The 19,710-nt window shown below is 50.2% G+C and overlaps 1 protein-coding gene across 1 annotated transcript; it reads left to right on the forward strand.

Moving 5' to 3' along the window:
* The first annotated feature begins 5,094 nt into the window (after nucleotides 1-5,094).
* Nucleotides 5,095-19,701, forward strand: Slc15a3 (solute carrier family 15 member 3). The gene is made up of 8 exons (XM_090347589.1): nucleotides 5,095-5,809; nucleotides 10,094-10,383; nucleotides 13,167-13,317; nucleotides 14,842-14,952; nucleotides 15,745-15,913; nucleotides 17,304-17,462; nucleotides 18,731-18,886; nucleotides 19,542-19,701. Exons 1-8 carry the CDS (start codon nucleotides 5,258-5,260, stop codon nucleotides 19,694-19,696), a joined length of 1,743 nt encoding a protein of 580 aa, XP_090203715.1. The 5' UTR covers nucleotides 5,095-5,257; the 3' UTR covers nucleotides 19,697-19,701.
* The last annotated feature ends 9 nt before the right edge of the window (nucleotides 19,702-19,710 follow it).

Raw genomic sequence — 19,710 nt, forward strand, 5'->3', positions numbered from 1 at the left:
CAGGCCCTGAGTTCAAGACCCAAGACTGGCAAGAAAAAAAAAAAGACAATAAGAGTGAGTATTTGTTATTGCTAAAATGGGGTCATAAGATCTTCTCATTCATTAAAAGTATTCTCTTCACTTTTATGTGTGTTTGAAAATCTCCCAAATTAAAAAAAAAGGCTTGGTGGCTGGTACGGTTTGAGATACTCTATCAGTCAGGTGGGTGCTCTGCGCTCTGTCCCGCGGCCCTCTCTGTACCGTGGCTAAATATTTTCCTCCAGGTGCCCTGTTTGTTTCTACCTATCTTCCCACAGGTACAGGTCGTCCTTAGCCAGGTTAAATTCCAGTTGCTGTGCATGTGGGAGAGACTTTGGGTAGACCTGAAAATGAGCATTCCCTGGCTATGGTCACATCCTAATCATCTCTGCTGTGCCCATTTAATGCCTGCCTGTGTCTCCGTAAGCTGGGAGAGATGCAGCAGGGTGGCACTGGTCGTGCTGCTAAAATAATGATGATGATGATGATGATGATGATTATGATGATGATACCTGGAAATAGGAAGTCTAAATGTCATCGCCAAGTTTTTGGGTTTTTTTCCAGCCTCAAAAATAATTGCATAGGGCTGAGAGTTTGGCTTAGTGGTAGTGTGCTTGCCTAGCATACATGAAGACCTTGATAGAGCTCTAGCCTTGAGAAAGCCCAAAGACAGTGCTCAGGCCCTGAGTTCAAGCCCCAGGAACTGGCAAAACAAAAAAAAAAGGAAATGGAAAGCAGGGCTTGGCTCAAGGGTAGGGTGGTAGCCTTGAACTGAAGAGCTCAGGGACAGCACTCAGGCCAAGTTCAAGCCCCACAACCCCCAAAATAATAATAATAATAATAATAATAATAATAATAATAATAATAATAATTGCATAGGGTTCTAGCAGGTAGAGCTGGAGCTCTACCTCTGAGGCCCATTATGGAACTTTCTCCTGTCAAGACAGCTCTTCTTTTCTGTTGTTATTATGAGGGTCGCTCTGGAGGCCACAGCCTCCTTCATCTTCCACAATGCAGCCTCTGTGTTCCTCACACCCGACAGAGAAGCCAGGGCTGTCCCTTGCCTCTAGCCATGGCCCATAGACTTCTTAGCAGATCACTTTGCCTTACTAGGTGACTGCCACTTCCCCATCTAGTAGCAGACACATTATAGCCAGACTCTAAATCGAATCTAAAGATTCAAACTTTTGAGCAAATTGTGTGTGTGTGTGTGTGTGTGTGTGTGTGTGTGTGTGTGTGTGTACGCGTGCACTAGGGCTTGAACTCAGGGCCTTGGTGCTATCCCTGAGCTTTGTTTTGCTTTGTTTTGTTTTTCTCAAGGCTACTGTTGTACCACAGCACTAGTCACAGATCCACTTTCAGCTTTTTGGTGGTTCATTGGTGGTAAAAGTCTCATGGACTTTCCTGTCCAGTCTGGCTTTGAACCACGATCTTCAGATCTCAGCCTCCTGAGTAGCTAGGATTTGAGGCACGAGCCACTGGCTCCCAGTTTGAGCAAATACGTTTTTAGTATTTTAAAGGAACTAGCTATTTTTTTTAATTATTGTGTGCTGATACTGGAGCGTGAACCCAGTATCTCCAAATATTGTGAAATCTTTTTGCTCACAGCTAACGTTCTACCTCTTGAGTCTTGCCTCCAGTTCTTGGCTTTATGCTGATTAATTGGAGATGAATCTCAAGGACGTGATTGATGGGCTGGCTTCAACCCCTGATCCTCAAATCTGAGTCTCTTGAGTAGTGAGGATTATAGGTATGAGCCAGGCTATAAAAATGTGTATATACGCACACGCATGTGTGTGCCAGTACTGGGGCTTGAACTTGAGGATTTCACACTGCTTCTTAGATTTTTCAGAGCTTAGCTCTTGCTCTGCTTCAATCTTCGGGCTTGAACTCTGGGCCTGGGCACTGTCCCTGAGCTTTGGTGCTAAAGGCTAGCACTCTACTACTTAAGCCACAGCACCACTTCCAGCCTTTTTGTGTGGTTAAGTGGAGGTAAGAGTCTCATGGACTTTACTGCCCCAGCTGGCTTTGAACCACAGTCCTCAGATCTCAAACTCTAGAGTAGCTAGGATTACAGGCATGGGCAATTGGTATCTGGCCACTTCTGACTTCTAAATGGTTCATTGGAGCTAAGAGTCTTACAGACTTTCCTGCCAAGGCTGGCTTTGAACTGTGATCCTCAGATCTCAGCCTCCTGAGTAGCTAGGATTACAGGCGTGAGCCACCGCGCCTGGCTAGTGTCTGGTTCTTAAAAAAAAAAAAGAAAAAAATTAATGAGAAAAAATAAGAGAACAATCTTGACACCATGTGGCTAAATTCTACCTAGAAAAAGCCCCCTAGGTTTATGGGTTATGTTTCTAGCCACCAGCCCTGGGCCTCCTCAGTGCTAAAATTCTGCTCCCATCCCCTTACACAGACAAAAAGTGTTGTCACTCATGTCATGCCATGACAATGACATCTACTTTCAGAACACTGCTTCCCCTGTATGTCTCATGCAAATCACCCCTTCCTTCCCCTGGCCCAGTATACCCCATGGTTTTCCCCAGGAACCCCCCTCCCCCACCCCATCCCCTGCCTACATGGAGGCTGGAAGCTTGCTCTGCCCCACACAGCACAGATTTCCTGTCCACCCTTCGCCACTCCTTCCCTCATAAAACTCCTCACACACCTTCGCATTCTCAATCCTCTCCTTCCTCCCTTTTCAAACAGGGTCTATGTAGCCTAGGCTGGCCTCAAACTTTTTTTTCTTTTCTTTTCTTTTTTGTCAACTGGGGCTTGAACTCAGGGCCTGAGCACTGTCCTTGGGCTTTCTCAAGGCGAGTGCTCTACCAATTGAGCCACATCACCACTTCTGGCTTTTTCTGTGTATGTGGTACTGAGGACTCGAACCCAGGGCTTTGTGCATGCTAAGCAGGCACATACTAGGCCACACTCCTGGCCCCTGGCCTCAAACTCTTGATCCTCCCACCTGGACCTTCAGAGTGACAGGGCATAGGGTGAGATATATCACCATACTTTTCTTTGCTGCCTCCTCCTCTTCCTCCTCCTTCTCTTCTTCTTCTTCTTCTTCTTCTTCTTCTTCTTCTTCTTCTTCTTCTTCTTCTTCTTCTTCATCTTCTTCTTCTTCTTCTTCTTCCTTTTCTCCATCGTGACCCCCTGAAGACCACCCATGACAAGACAGCCATGGTGTGAGGAGGACTCAGCCCTGTGGAATGTTATTTGTCATTTCTGACAGGGTTAATGACCTTGCCAAGACTGAAGGGCACTGGGTCTGAGGCCACCTGCATACCCTCACCACAACCAAAGGGTTGTGAGGTTCCTTTAAGAGAAGAAGAGGCCCACCTGAGCCAGCTTCTCCTGTCCTGTTCTCTCTGCCTGCCTTACCCAAGGCACATGGTCCCTGGCTACCTGACCGGACCTGAGTGAAGAGCTTTGTTTTCTCACTGTCTCCTCCAGTCTCCCCCAAGGTCCACACCTTCATGGATTCAAAATAGAAAAAGTTAGACAAAGTGCTTGACTCTGTGAAAGATGGTAAACCATCCTTGGAGTCAGAAGACATTTCAAAGAGACAATGCAGCTGGGGCATGGTGACGCATGTCTGCAATTCCAGCAATGGGGGACTTGTGTCTATAATCTCAGCACTTGGGAAGGGGAGGCAGGAGGATTGAGAGTGTGAGGACAGCCAGCCCATTCTGTACTCGAGTGAGGCCCTGTCACAAACTTATAAAGATGAGGCAATGTGACAAAGGAGGCTGAGGTTCCAGTGGGCAGTCATAGGACAAAAAAAAAATGATCAGGGAAGAAACCATTCAGCTGAAGCTCAAATGAGAGCCATGAGCTATGATGCAAAGGTGGGGAGAGCCTTTCAGGAGAGCAAAAGGGAGGAAGGAAGAGAGGGAATGGAACCTCCTAGAAGCTATGAGGGTGTGTGTGTGTGTGTGTGTGTGTGTGTGTGTGTTACACATGCCAGTACTGGGGCTTGAATTCAAGATCTGGGCACTATCCCTTAGCTTTCTCGCTCAAAGCTAATGTTCTGCCTGTTGAGCCACACGTCCACTTTCAGCTCGTTGGTGGATCCGTGGAGATCAGAGTCTGCTCTGGTTGTCATTGATCATTGGATTCTCAGATCTCAGCCCTGTGAATGGCTTAGGATGGCAGATGTGGGCCACCAGCCCTAGGGTGCCTTCCTGATGGGCTTGCTTGTAGGCTGGCTGTGGTCCTGAGTAGGGAAGTGACCAATCCTGTCTCTGACCCCCTCACTGCTTGCTGTGGCTCTGTGGGGAGCCCTGGACAGCCTGGGCCACCACTTCCTTCCTTCCTCAGCAGCAGCGCTTGCTCAATCTGCATTGCGTGATGCTCACCGGGCTGTGATTTATCTCCCCACTTGGGTCCCCATGTCCCTTCCCCACCTCCCAGTAGGGCTCAGTCTCTGCCCCTGTGAAATGGGCCAGGATTACTAACCCTACCATTTGTGGCCTCTAATTCTGCAGTCTCCAGCTAACGAAGGAGGGGGGAATCCTGTGAAGAAATGAAACTGAAAGGAAGTCCTCCTCCCCACTGATTCCGGGAGGCTGGGAGTAGTGGAAAAGGAAATCTGCGTATTTGTGCCAGAGATGGGGGAAGTCAGGACGCTGGGATCACGGGGACTCTGAGGCCCCAGCCTTTCACTTCTCCTAAAAAATCATGTGACCCGGCAGCCACAGGGCCAGTGAAAGGGGAAGCCTGAACTTCTCAAGAAGCAGAAGCCAGCCTGGGGGAGCCATGCTGAGCCCGACAGGGGAAAAGCTGAGAATGGGCAGGGGGCCTGGCAGGAGGGAGAATGCAGTCTGAGGATGGGATGAGGGCTCAGTGAGGACCAGAGTAGCCCAGGTGTCATAGGGGGAGGGAGACAAAGGTCAAGAAAGGGTGACCACTGACTGAGGGGGCCAGCAGGAAACGGGAAGAGGATAGGAGAAGCAGGGCTGGGAAGTCTCGGAGGAAGACAAGGAGGGGAGGCAGGGTCAGGTGGTGGAAAGCTGGGGAGGGGGGACAAGCTGGTAGGAAGGAATTGGGGTGGGGGAAGGGCAGAGGAGGGAGTCTCAAGGAAGGGAGGAGGAGGAGGAGTGAGGGAGAGGGAGAAAAAGAGACCTCAGGGGGCAAGGAAGGAAGGAGGGGACCCAAGATAAGGGGTTCAGAAAGACAGACAAGGAGGGCCAGCTCCATCAGGGAAGGGGCTGGGAGAGGACCCGGAGGGGCCGCCATGCCCCGCCTGGAGCAGCAGAGCCTCTCGGCAGAGGAGCAAAGGCCACTGCTGGCCCAGAGTGGCCGGAGACCCCGAGGGTGGCGTCGGACAGCGGGGGCCGCGGTGCTGCTGGTGTCCCTGCTGGAGCGGGCCGCCTTCTTCGGTGTGGCGGCCAACCTGGTGCTCTACCTCAACAGCCAGAATTTCAACTGGACTGGTGAGCAGGCGTCCCGCGCGGCGCTGGTCTTCCTGGGGGCGTCGTACCTGCTGGCCCCCGTGGGCGGCTGGCTGGCCGATGTGTACCTGAGCCGCCACTGGGCTGTGGTGCTCAGCCTGCTGCTCTACCTGGCCGCCTCCAGCCTGCTGCTGGCCACAGCCTTCCCCGATGGCCGTCTGTCCTTCTGTGGTGAGGTACCCATGTCATCTCTGGAACCATCCTGCTCCTCGCCCGACTGCCAGGGCACCTGGCCCAGCCCCTACTGCGCGCCTGTCCTCTACGCGGGGCTGCTGCTGCTGGCTTTGGCTGCCAGCTCGGTGAGGAGCAACCTCACCTCTTTTGGGGCCGATCAGGTGAGTGGCTGCGGAGTCCGGGGGGGGGGGGGGGACCCTAAAAGCTAGTTTTTCTAAGTGCAGCCCAGATCCACAGTCAGGAGATGCATTTCCCTCTCTGGTCCAGTTTGCATAGCTGGAAGTAGGGATGGCTAGCCATACAAAGCAAGACTCTGCAGAAATAACCATAGCTTCCTCAGAGCCATGTCCTTGGCCCTATTACTTTTGATTGATTGTTTTTAACTTGACTCTGCATGTGTGTGTGTGTGTGTGTGTGTGTGTGTGTGTGTGTGTGTGTGTGTGTGTGTGTGTGTGTGTTCTGGTACTGGAGCTTGAACTCAGGACCTTTCACTTTCACTTGGCTTTCTTGCTCAAGGCTGGTGCTCTACCACTTGAGCCACGGCTCCCCATCTGGCTTTTTTCCTGACTAATTGGAAATAAGAGTCTCCTGAACTTTCCTGGCCTTTAACCTCGATCCTCGGATCTCAGCCTCCTGAGTAGCTGGGATTACAAGTGTGAGCCAATACCCTTGGCTAACTTGACCGTGTTAACTACCTACCCCAAACAACTTCTTCCCTCCCAGTGATGCAAAGGATGGAGGGGCAGCTCTGCTAGATCAAGGTCAGCAGGGGTCCAGTGCAAGCTGGGGTCATCTGAACATGGATCTCACCCTCTGATCTTTCTCTAATTCCCTCGGACAGAGTGTGGCCTGTGGAGGAAATTTGGCAAATATTTGCTAAGGGATTGAGCAAAAGGACTCATCGTGTGGCCGTGTTTTGCTAGCTGTTTGCAGCAGGATAGTGATTTTAAGCTACTTTGGGTGATCATTAACACAACCCCATGCAGGGTAAATGGGCACACGCCAGATGCAAACCAGCATGTAGGCAGCCATGTGAAAAAACAGAGGAACAGACCCACCGGAAACAGATTGCACAGCACTGTCCTCGGTCCGCTGGGCTCCTTGGACCTCCCCTCCCCAGCCACCAGGCTTAACCACCTAAGCCTTTGCCCCCAACCTCAGGGGGACATTTTGTATAAATCATTCCATCCAGCTGGCTTCCACAGCCCAGCCCTCAACCCGGTCCAGTCCTTTCTCTGGACTATGAAGACCCCCTCTGGGTTTTTGTTTTGTTTGGGGGTTGTCCTGAGGTTTGATCTCAGGGCCTCATGCTCACTAAGCAGCTACTGTACCTCCTGAGTCACTCAGCCATTTTCAGTGATGAGTTCGGGCATGGAGTCTCTTTGGGTCTGGGCCCTTGTGTCTTGTGGTCCTCTGTTTGTATTTCCTTGTGTAGCTAGGGTGATAGGCCACTACCCCCAGCCTCTGGTTGAGATGAGTCTTGTAATTTTGGGGTTTTTTTTGAGGGGGGGGCTGTCTGACCTTGAACTACAATCCTCCAGATCTCTGCTTCCTAAGAAGATAGAAGCACAAATTTGAGCCACCATATCCAGTGTAGATTCCTTTGATGGAGTTACTCGGGGCCCTTGGGACTTCCACATTTCTCTAATACTTAGCATTGACCAGAGATTCCCAATATGTGCCTAGAGGAACCTCTCATGGCCCCTTAATTCTACTGTTTCGTTGACAACTCACCATTCAACCACTACTAGCCGTCCTTAAACTGTGTCCTTGACCTCTTAACCTCCAAGGGATTTAACCCTCCAGTACCCCCTTATAGTGGTCTCCCAAAGGCCAGGCTACCGCGTGGAGCCTCCTGTGACACCCACAGAGACAACCATTCCTGTGCAGGGATTCTGGGCAGATCAAGGCTGGACTAGAAAGCTGTCTTGAGAAGTCTAGACCTGGGGCTGGGAGTGTGGCTTACTGGTAAAGTGCTTGCCTAGCATGCTTGAAACCCTGGGTTCTATTTCCAGTACCACATGAACAGAAAAAGCTGGAAATGGCACTGCGACTCAATAGTAGTGTACTAGCCTTGAGCAAAAGAAGCTCAAGGACAGCACCCAGGTTGAGTTCAAGCCCCAGGACTGGCAAAAGAAAGAAAGAAAGAAAGAAAGAAAGAAAGAAAGAAAGAAAGAAAGAAAGAAAGAAAGAAAGAAAGTCTAGATCTCTGTTGAATGCTGGTGGCTCACCCCTGTAATCCTAGCTAATCAACACACTGAGATCTGAGTTCAAAGCCAGCCCACACAGGAAAGTCTATGAGACTCTTATCTCCCATGAACCACACAAACACTGGAAGTGGTGCCACAGCTCCAAGTGGTAAAGCGCTAGCCTTGAGTAAAAGAACTCAGGAATAGCGCCCAGGTCCTGAGTTCAAGCCCTACAACTGACAAAAGAAATGGATGCACTAGAGCTCTGGGAGAGTGGGATTCTGGGGGTGGAAACTGAGTCTGGCACCATCTGGCAGATGGATCTACCTAGGGGCTGTGTGTTTAACACACTTGCTGGTATCAGAAAGAGCCATCCATCATTCTCAATGAAGTGCCTGGAAGAAGTCGTTTATCTCCTGAGTGGGTGGCTGGTTCTTTCTCCTCCAGTTACAATTGTCATGTGCATTTACTTCCAATTAATAAGTGGAAGTGTCTGTTCATCACAGGACTTAATTCCATTTTCTGCTTGAAAGTCCACAGCAAGGACTTTGAGTGAGGGAGGTGACATGCCCCTCCCTCTCTATCTCCCAGAGAACCCCAAGACTCTCTCAGAACACAATGGTAAGAACAGAGGTGTGGGAGATGATTTCAGATGAGCAGCCAAGATACTGAGCTTTTTTTGGTGAAAATCTTTGTAGCTAGTGGATTATATATGCCTCTGGGGCTGTGGGAGGTCAACATTAGAATCTGAGATGTGGGGAGGCTGGCTGAACAAGATAGACATGCATTTATCTTGAGAATTATCGTCTACTTCTCACTCCTTACCTTAGAAATTCAGGCCTGGTGCTGTGCCCCTACCTGTTAGCCTAGCTATTCAGAAGGTAAAGCCAGGTTGGCTAAGAAAGTCTGTGAGACTTATTCTCCCATTAACTAGCAATAAGCTGGGAGTGGAGCTGTGGCTCCAGTGGTTGAGTGCAAGAAAGAAGCTAAGGAAGAACACCAGGCCAGGAGTTCAAATACCAACATGAACACACACACACACACACACACACACACACACACACACACACACTGCACACAACCAGGGCACAAGGCCCAGCCTCAGGCCTGTTGAGTCCAAAGCTGGGACCAGGATTTGGGAAGGGGCACAAACAATACACCCAGAGCCAGCAGGCCACAGTGAGGACTAAGGCTTGATGATGAAAGGTTAGTCCAAACTCTGGAGAGAGATTTTCAATCCATATGTTTGTGCTAAAGGGCCTGAAAAGGTGTAAGTGTGTGTGTGTGTGTGTGTGTGTGTGTGTGTGTGTGTGTGTGTGTGTTGCTGGGTCAGAACCTGCTTTCAAAAGAGTTCTAGCTAGGACCTCTTCCTTCCATATTCCCTAATTCTGCCAATTGTGTTTGACTCTCATAGAGCAGGGGGGGGAGGGAGAGAGAAAGAGAGAGGGAGAGAGAGAGAGAGAGAGAGAGAGAGAGAGAGAGAGAGAGAGAGAGAGAGAGAGAGAGAGAGAGAGAAGTGTGGGGAGGGAGTGGACCACATACAATCCTCTGCATCTCCAACCTGCAGAGAACATTTTCAAGCAGACTTGCAACTGTTCTTGTAGTATTATGCATCCATCATATTTAATAGTGTGGAACGTAATTGAGATCTTTATGAGCTTTTAGCTGACTATAAAAGCAAGGCACAATATAGGTTGCTCAGTCTAAGACAAAGGGATAAATCAACCACAAGTGAACAACACAGCTTCAGAGACATCTGTGTGTGCCCTACTTAGTGACAATTAAAAAAAAAGTAATGTTCCTTGGGCATGTAAAAACAGCTGTGCTAAAATGCCCTGATCGTGAACAGTAGCTCCCAAGAGAAAGATTCTTTTGTTTATTCAACAAATATTTATTCAGTGTCCATTTTGTGAGCAGAGATGAGGCAAGTACCATCGACTGGCTCAAGAATTGACCCTGTGAGGGGACGGGAGTTTGGCCTAGTGCTTGCCTAGCATGCACAAAGGCATGGGTTCGATTCCTCAGTACCACATACATAGAAAAAAGCTGGAAGTGGTGCTATGGTTCAAGTGGTAGAGCTCTAGCCTTGAGAAAAGTCCAAGGACGGTGCTCAGGCCCTGAGTTCAAGCCTGACGACTGGCAAAAAAAAAAAAAAAAGAAGAAGAATTGCCCCTGTGGGAGGGGTGGGTACAGGTACAGAGAATCCCTCTGGGCTCCCAGACCCTCCCTCTCACCCCCTGGCTGACTGGCTGGCAGGTGATGGACCTCGGCCGTGATGCCACCCGTCGCTTTTTCAACTGGTTCTATTGGAGCATCAACCTGGGTGCGGTCCTGTCCCTGCTCGTGGTGGCCTTCATCCAACAGAACATCAACTTCCTGCTGGGTTACAGCATCATCGTAGCCTGTGTGGGCCTGGGATTCTTCATCTTCCTCCTCGCCACCCCTGTCTTCATCACCAAGCCCCCCATGGGTAGCCAAGTGTCTTCAATGCTAAAGCTGGCTCTCTACTACTGCTGTCCCCGGCTATGGCAAAGACAATCGGCACGGTAGGAAGGCGCTGTGGATACAGCAGGCTGTGAAGCTTCCCGGGAGGCGTGGCAAGCTTTGCACTTTCTATGCCGCTCCAGCTATGCCCTTGATTATGATCTGCCTCCAGTGACCACAGCTGCCCATCTGGGCAGATGACGAATGCTGATAGGGCTGGGATGGTGGTGACAGTAATTGTATATGTCGGTACTGGGTCTTGAACTCAAGGCCTCTCACTCTGGATTGGCTTTGTTGCCCATTCTGGACTGGCACTCTTCTACTTGGAGCTTCTCTTTGCTGGTTAATTCATTAAAGATAAGATTTATCTGCCCAGGGCCGGGAGTTTGGCCTAGTGGTTAAAGTGCTTGCCTAGCATGCATGAAGACCCGGGTTCAATTCCTCGGTACCACATATAGAAAAAAGCCGGAAGTGGTGCTGAGGCTCAAGTGGTAGAGCTCTAGCCTTGAGAAAATCCAAGGACAGTGCTCAGGCCCTGAGCTCAAGCCCAGGACTGGCAAAAAAAAAAAAAAAAAAAAAAAAAGATTTATCTGCCCAGTGAAGTGCGGTGACTCACGCCTGTAATCTCAGAAGGCTGAGATCTGAGGATCAAGGTTCAAAGCCAGCCCAGGCACAAAAGGACCTGAGACTCTAATCTCCAATTAACCTCTAGGAAACAGGAAGTAGGGCTTGGCTCAAGGGTAGGGAGGTAGCATGGAGCTGAAGAGCTCAGGGACAATGCCAGGCCCAGGGGTAGGGTGATAGCCTTGAGCTGAAGAGCTCAGGAACAGCACCCAGACCGAGTTCACGCCCCATGACACTGGTTATGGACAGTTATAGAGGGATGGTGATGCTAGGTTGAAGGTTACTGGGATATCATATGAACAATTCTACAACGTTCTGTATTGAAGTATTGTAGTCTTAAGAAGTCAGCCAGTCTTGCTCCCACCTCCATTAACTGACATCCAAGAGAGAGAAACAGAGAGAGAGAGAGAGAGAGAGAGAGAGAGAGAGAGAGAGAGAGAGAGAGAGAGAGAGAGAGAAAGTTCTGAATGGCCTTGAATGTGGTCCTGACTCCCCTTTGTCCTTTCCTTAATTGATCATTTAAGCTAAGCAGATCTGTCTCTAGACCTTGGAATCTGGTGAATAGGATCTAGATGGAAAAGGTTAAAAGCTTATCTTGCTCAACCTGGTGCATTGCTAGAAGTTTGTCAGAACAGTTATTAAGTACCAAGGAGTCTGTTTATTCATTCATTCATTCATTTTTGTGCCATTTCTGGGGCCTAGACAGTGTTCCTTAGGTTTTCCTCTCAAGGCTTATGCTTCACCACTTGAGCCACACTTCTATTTCTGGCTTTTTGGTTACTAATTGGAGATAGGTATCTCATAGACTCTCCTGCCCATGCTGGCTTTGAACCATGATCTTTAGATCTCAGCCTCCTGAGTAGCTAGGATTACAGGCGTGAGCCACCAGATCCTGGCAGGATGTTTTAATTATTCATTGCTGTCTAATAAGCTTGACAGGCTTGATGGCTTACACATCTATCTGTTTACCCTCTCCTGAATTCAGTGGGTGACTGAACTCAATGGGACAGCTTGTCAACTGTTCCTGTCACCAGGGCTGGCAGCATTTGAGAGCTTGAGAAGGCCAGGACCTCTTCACTTAGGTGACTGGCAGGTGATGATGAGCTGTGCAAGCTTTGCTGGTAGAGAATCTGTTTCCCCTCCTGTGGCCTGGGACAAGTAGTACCCTGGGGCTCAGCACATGGTGTCTGGGGTTGAAAGAGGAGAGAACATTACAAGAATAAATGCTTTGATCAGTGGCAGGAAAAAGAACCACCACCATCCCCCTCCCACGGTGGAAGAGAGCATGGCATAGTGCAAGGGCAGGAGTTGATGTTGGTTATCTTTGGAGATGAAGACACTCCAATTGTCCCTTTTGGAGTTGTAAAGGATGATGGGCTCAGACAAGAAGGGACCAGAAACTCTCCAGAAAATGGGCAAAGGGTGAGGTTGTGTTGCTGGTACACCTTTCTAGCCTTCAATGATGGTCCCTGCCCCCTGTTTCTCCACCCTTGTTATGTAGGGAGAAGACGGATTTGGGGTGGATAGCCAGGGAATTTGGGTGTACTGGATTCATGGCAGCCTCCGAGGCGGATCTGGATGGGAACCTTCCCTGATTCCTGTGCAAAGTCAATGCCATGAACCAAATACTCCCTAAAGACTGTTCACACAAATTAGGGGCCGACTTCCCTCAATAACCAGAGACCACACTTCTGGCCCGAGTCTGACTGGTCACCTTGGCTACAGAAAAGACATTAGAAATATTCGCCCAGGGTCGGTGACTCATGCTTGTCATCCTTGGCTACTCAGAAGGCTGAGATTTGAGAATCCAGGGTCAAAGCCACTGTGGGCCAGGCAAGTTCTCAAAAATCTTACCTCCAATTAATGAACCAGCAAAATCCCAGGAGTAGAAATAAGGCTCAAGTGGTAGAGCACCAGCTATGCTAAAATCAAACAAAAAAAAAAAAAGAAAGAAAGAAAAGCCAAGTCAGTGTGAGGCCCTAAATTCATGCCCCAATACCTGTACGTGTGCATGCGTGCATGCGTGCATGCACGTGCACTCTCACACACACTATACTAACATGACAGTGGCACAGGTTAGTTAACAGAGGGGAGGGGGGAGGGGGGACTTCAGAGGCCAGGGCTGCTAAGTGGGGATCACAGAGATTATGGAGGTGACAGTGGTAATTGCAGAGATGAGACACCCATGCTACCCTTTCTCTATTATTCTTGTGGCCCACAGAGACGCCCAGCGTGACCACCTGCTGCCTGACCACAGGTCTTGGTGGCAACCTGGTCCTTCCAGCCTACAGGATGTTGCCAACTTCCAGGTGCTGGTGAAGATCTTGCCTGTGATGGTGACCCTGGTGCCTTACTGGATGGTGTATTTCCAGGTGGGCATCACTGCCTGTGGTTCTGGGGGCCTGGCTTCCTACCCCTCACTGCTCCCAGGCACTCAGGAAGGCTGGGGCAGAGTGTTCATTACTGCTCATCAGCTGGTGTGGGCCTGGCACCATGCCATCAAAGACTAGTCCCTCGGTGACTGTAAGAGATGCTCTGGAAGCCAGGTGCTGGTGGTCCATGCCTGTAATCCTAGCTACTCAGGAGACCGAGATCTGAGGATCATGGTTCATGACATTTTTATCTCCAGTGAACCACCAGGAAACCAGAAGTGGCGCTGCGGTAGAGCACTAGCCTTGAGCAAAAAGGACTCAGGCCACAGAATCAGTGGAGAGAACACGGCATGTGCAGGTGTCTCAGAGGTTGCTGAACAATCAGGCTTGACAACTATGGTCTTTCCCACCCCAGGGGCCACTTTCCTGGGAAGGGATGGCGGTGTGTGTGTGTGTGTGTGTGTGTGTGTGTGTGTGTGTGTGTGTGTGTACGTGTACAGCAGTCTAACCCTCAGCATTTAAGCCATTGCCTGGTTGGGCAGCATAAGGCAGAGTAAGTCCAGGCCCAGCTGCAGCAGTTGGCACAGAGAAGAGACAGGTTCCAGGGTTGGTACCATGCTGAATGCTGACCTCCTTCCATGCCGGTCAGTAAGTGGTCATTTCTCTTCATAATGACAGAGCCCTCCTTTTCCTTGGCACCTCCTAAGGGAGTCCCCTGGGCTTTTGCCATGCAGCCACTAAAGAAGCAATGCCAGCCAGGCACTGGTGGCTCATGCCTGAGATCTGGGGCCGGGAGTTTGGCCTAGTGGTAGAGTGCTTTCCTAGCATGTACAAAGACCCGGGTTCGATTCCTTGGTATCATATACATAGAAAAAAGCCAGAGGTGGTGCTGAGGCTCAAGTGGTAGAGCTCTAGCCTTGAGAAAATCCAAGGACAGTGCTCAAGCCCTGAGCTCAAGCCCAGGACTGGCAAAAAAAAAAAAGCTGAGATCTGAGGATCATGGTTTGAGGTTATCCCAGACAGAAAAGTCTATGACACTCTTACCTCCAATAAACTACTCAGAAAAGGCCAGAAGTGGTGCTGTGGCTCAGTTGGTAAAGCACTAGCCTTGAGCAAAGCACCCAGGTCCTGAGTTCAAGCCCTAGAACCAAAAAAAAAAAAAAAAGAGGAAGCAATGGCAGTTCCTGACTGCGTCAACCTGTGGGACTTAGCGTGGCTTCAGTGTCAGATGATGACTCCCGGCGGGGACAGCTGTGTCATTATCCTTTCCGTTTCAACAAACATTTACCCACACCCATGCTGTTGTCAGGCCTTGGAGACAGAGCCTAGCCCAACCAGCTGAGCCCAGACAACGGGCACAAGGCTGATAGTGGGGGAGATGAGGCCTCTGGTCCCCCAGGCCTCAGGCTGGTTCCTAAGCAGGAGAGGAGGTGGCTTCTTTGGACTGGGAAAGGTACATGTGGGAACTCTAGGCCCCAGGGCAGGCCAGCCAACTCCAGCCCAGCCTCCTCCATCTCTCCACAGATGCAGTCCACCTATGTCCTGCAAGGTCTCCACCTTCACATCCCCAACATCTTCTCAGCCAGCCCTACAAACAGCTCTTCAGCTCTGACAGCCCAGGGCACCGACTACAGGGTGAGAGACAAAGATGTGTGCTTAGAGCCGGGAGCTGGTGTCTCACACCTGCAATCCTAGCACCTGGGCAGGCTGAGATCTACGAGCACAGTCTGAAGCCAGCCCAGGCAGGAAACTGCCCGGAGACTCATCTCCAGTGAACCACCAAGAAGCCAGAAGTGGAGATTTGGCTCAAATAGTAGAATGCCAGTCTTGAGCAAAATATGCTAAAGACAGCCCAGGCCTTCAGTTCAAGCCAATACTCACTTCACACACACTGAAAATGTATGCTCAGTTCAAGCTCAGGCTAGATAGAAGCAGTACATATACAGGTCTTTGTTTCCTACTTCTCTGGAACTCTTGGATCTCTCTCTCTCTCTCTCTCTCTCTCTCTCTCTCTCTCTCTCTCTCTCTCTCTCTCTCTCTCTCTCTCCTTCCTTCTCTCTCCCCCACATCTTCCTAAACTAGTTCTTTGGCATTGCACAAATATAAAATTCGAGCTCTTCAAAGCTGCTAAGTAAATAATACAATTATTTGCAACTCTACGTCCCTTCTTCCCCCCCCCCTCCCCGGGCAGACATCACCAATCAATCCTGATACATTCCCACCGAGCCCATGATTGTTCTAAGCAACCACTACCAATAGACAGATAATATGGGAGCACAGAGAGAATAGAGATCACATCTGTGATCTAATACCATCTCCTGATTACACACAGCTGAGGAGTTTGAATTCCAGAGTGGGGCAGGAACTGTTTCTGGGTCACACACCTCCTTCTGCTTTGCTAGCCTGTATCTCTTGGCTCTCTCCTAGATCCCTGCAGCATGGCTCCTCCTGGCCAATGTGGTGGTGGTGCTGATTTTGGTCCCTGTGAAGGATCACCTGCTCGACCCTTTACTGCTGCGCTGCAAGCTGCTGCCCTCAGCCCTGCAGAAGATGGCCGTGGGAATGTTCTTTGGGTTTACCTCTGTCATTGTGGCAGGTGCGTGGAAGGGTGTGGGACCAAGAGCTGGGCTTTTCTTGTCTGGGGTGGGGGAGCCCGGTCTGCCCCAAATCAAGGGTATCTGAGGCTGGTGGGTGTCAGCTCTGGTCTCCTCTGCCCTGCTCATCACATCCAGCCTCCCTTTGTCTGGTCAGAGAAAGGAAACTCAGGCAGAGAGGAACAAGCATTCCTGTCCATGTGACAGAAGCTCTTCGAAGGCAGGAAGATGTTTTTAATTTTCCTTTTCCTTCATTTCTATGGAGAAATGGCATAGAATGTTAGTAAGTGGGTTGGAATAAATTTCCCAAAAAAGCCTGGCAAATAAGGACCGGTGCCGGGTACTAGTGGCTCATGCTAGCTACTGGGGGGCTGAGATGTGTCGATCATCCTTCAAAGCGGGGCTCTTACCTCCAGTTAACCACCAAAAAGTCAGAAATGGAGCTGTGGCCTGAATGCTAGAGCACTAGCCGTGTGCAAAAAAGAAAAGTAGGAGTGTGAGGCCCTGAGTTCAAACCCCCAGTACTAACACACAGACAGACACAAGAGAGCTCTCTCTCTCTCTCTCTCTCTCTCTCTCTCTCTCTCTCTCTCTCTCTCTCTCTCTCTCTCACACACACACACACACACACACACACACACACACACACACACACACACACGCACACGCACACGCACAATGATGATGCACACAAAGGACCCTGTCAGGTACGTCAAGTGGGAGGTGAAAAAATTAGCACTCAATGAACAGTGTTATATTAATGTGAGAAAACCAAACTGGATTCTTTTTAGCTACTGCTTTAATGCCCTTTGTCCTACTCCGTCCTCGTCATAACCCAGAGAATTTTCTTCCCATCTCTTGTATAAGGGAATGGAATGTCAAGAGAAGCAAGCCAGAGTCACACTAGAAGCATAACTCAAATCCTCCAACTTACTGCTCACTGCTTTAGTGGAAAGGCTTTCCACTAGGGCAAAGCTACTTTCCAAACAGGGAAGGGAAGGAGACAGAATAATTAAACTGAGAAGGCAGGTTAGAGACACTGCTACAATCCTGGATGTTACCACACAAGTGTCATGTGACCATAGAAAGTAGGCCAGCTTTTGAAACCAGATATTCTGGCCCTACAGATGCAGCCTTGACTAGAATGCCTTAACAGGCTCTTGATTAATTCACTAAGCACAAAACCCGAGTTTCCTAACAGCCAATGCAGAAAAGGGACAGGTTGGAATCCAAATCTTGATTCTCACTCTCACCTCTATCCTTCGTGCTTTTCTTATCTGCTCCCTGGTCAATCTTTGGTTACTTAATGGCACCCACTGACTACTAATCTCTGCCTTGGGCTACTCTGAGCCTGAGTGGTCTTGAATGTAAACCTCTTTGTTGTCCCTTAAGGAGTCTTGGAGAGGGAGCGCTTACAGTACATTGCTGCCAACCAGACGGTGTCCCAGGTGATCGGGAAGGACGAGTATTTTGCAGCACCCCTGTCCATCTGGTGGCAGGTCCCCCAGTATCTGCTCATTGGGATCAGCGAGATTTTTGCCAGCATTCCAGGTACCCCAGATCCCCTGGCCCCCCATTCTTATATCACGGCTAATGCTCTGCCCCTTGGTGCCTGCAGATCAGGTTGTCTATGACAGGCAGAACCTGAGACCCTTCTGCCTAGAGAGGGGGCAGCAGTGCCCCCAGAGGGGCTGGGGCATGAACTGGCACCATGGAAGTAGAAAGCACTGCCCACAGGGCCCTCTCCCCCACAATCCTCAGTGGCTATTGCACTCTGTCTGCATTTGGAGATGAGTTCCTATTTCCTCTTCAATTCCAAGCCTCAGTGCCTCTGGGCAGAAGAATCGTCCCTTCCCATACAGAGAACTCTGTACAGCCCTAAGTCTCGATGTGGCGGCCTTCTTCCAACTGGGTAGAGAGCTACAAGTCTGGGTGGGCTCTTCTGCCAGGCTGGGGGTCAGGGGAGGCTTTTAGGACTTTATGACAAAAGGATCCCTAGGCCAGGCCCTGGTGGCTCATGCTTGGAATCCTAGCCACTCAGGAGGCCGAGGTCTGAGGATCACAATTCCAAGCCAGCCCAGGTAGGAAACGCTGTGACACTCTTATCTCCAATGAACCACCAAAAAGCCAGAAACAGAGCTGTGAGTCCACAGGTAGAGGGCCAGCCTTGAGCAAAACACTTCAGAGACATAACCTAGGCCCTGAGTTCAAGCCCCAGGACCAAAACAATTTAAAAAAAAAAAGTGTTCTTGGAATTTCACTCAGGGAATGGAGACACAGAATAACCCCATCTAGTGCTACAGCGGAGACAGTGGTAGAATGTGGGGGTTCCTGGAGCAAGGTGAGGAGGGGCAGGGGAGCAGGGTCTCCGGGGTTGCAGAGCTCAGCAGATGCTGGAAGGACTTAGAGGCACAGGGACCTGAATAAACAAGGCCTCTCCAGGTGGGAAATGAAGCTACTGGGCTGGTGGAGGGGAAGGTCACACAGTCACACAGTCATAGTGTCTTGTGGGCTTGGTCTATACAGGGATTTCCTTGAGGGCTCCAGTGCCTTGTTCAGTCTCCAAGGATTTTGGCAAAGGACTTGTGAGTGATAGGATAGACCCATGCCATTTGGCTTCATGTGGCAGCTGAGGCTGTAGGGGTCAACAGGAAGTACCTACAGCTGGGTGGAGGAGACAGGGAGAAGAGCATGTGGAAGACATTTTAAAGGTCGGATCAAAAGGTTGGCTCCAGGGCAAGAGAGCTAGGATAGAGACTTGCAGGGGGCTGCTCTCATCCCCAGCAGTCCCTGAGGCCCTCTGGGCTCCCTCTCTGCAGGCCTGGAGTTCGCCTACTCGGAGGCACCACGTTCCATGCAGGGCGCCATCATGGGTGTCTTCTTCTGCCTGTCTGGCGTGGGCTCCTTGCTGGGCTCCAGCCTGGTGGCCCTGCTGTCCTTGCCAGGAGGCTGGATGTACTGCCCTGATGACTTCGGTGAGTGCCAGGGCTCCCCGGAGAGGGTGTGGGCAAGTGGGAGGCCTGGTAGCCCCAACTTGACTTTCTGCCACAGCACACCATAGCATCACCTGCTAAGGCCTCAGTTTCCCCGGCTGCCAGGCAATGATAGTTCACACCTATAATCCTAATGACTCAGGAGGCTGAGATCTGAGAATCGCAGAAGAGTTCAGGAGACTCTTATCTCCAAGTAAGCACCAAAAGGCCAGAAGTGGAGGAATGGTTCATGTGGTAGAGCATCAGCCTTGATTGAAAAAGCTAAGCGAAACCTTAAGTTTAAGCTTTACTAGATGGCAACACACACACACACACACACACACACACACACACACACACACACACACACACAAATGGATTCATTGGCCATGGAGGCTTTTTCAGGCTTCAGAAATTTTACCCTTCTGGCTGAGCAGTCATTTTTCTTGTATTTATTTCAAGTCTTCACATACATAGAATTACAGAAACCCCAGGAGATACTGTGGCAGTATCCAAGGAACTCTCTAGCCCACCTATTCTCCCATTGTACCCAATGACCACACTGCTCCAGCTGCTGGCCCGAGGCCCTGGCTGTGGCTGTGGTCGGGCTAGAGATAAGGAACCTTTCCCTGATCTAAATGCCAATCCTCCTTGCTAGGGAACATCAACAATTGCCGGATGGACAACTACTTCTTCCTGCTGGCCGGTATCCAGGCCACCACAGCCCTCCTATTTATCTGGATCGCTCATCGCTACGAGAAGATTCGACAGGGCACAGCTTCTCAAAATCCCTCCAGCAGAGACAGGGGCTGACCCACTTCCCTTCT

This window comes from Megascapheus bottae, chromosome 16, assembly GCF_031878675.1.
Source record: "Megascapheus bottae isolate mThoBot1 chromosome 16, mThoBot2.hap1, whole genome shotgun sequence".
Classification (NCBI taxonomy): Eukaryota; Metazoa; Chordata; class Mammalia; order Rodentia; family Geomyidae; genus Megascapheus; species Megascapheus bottae.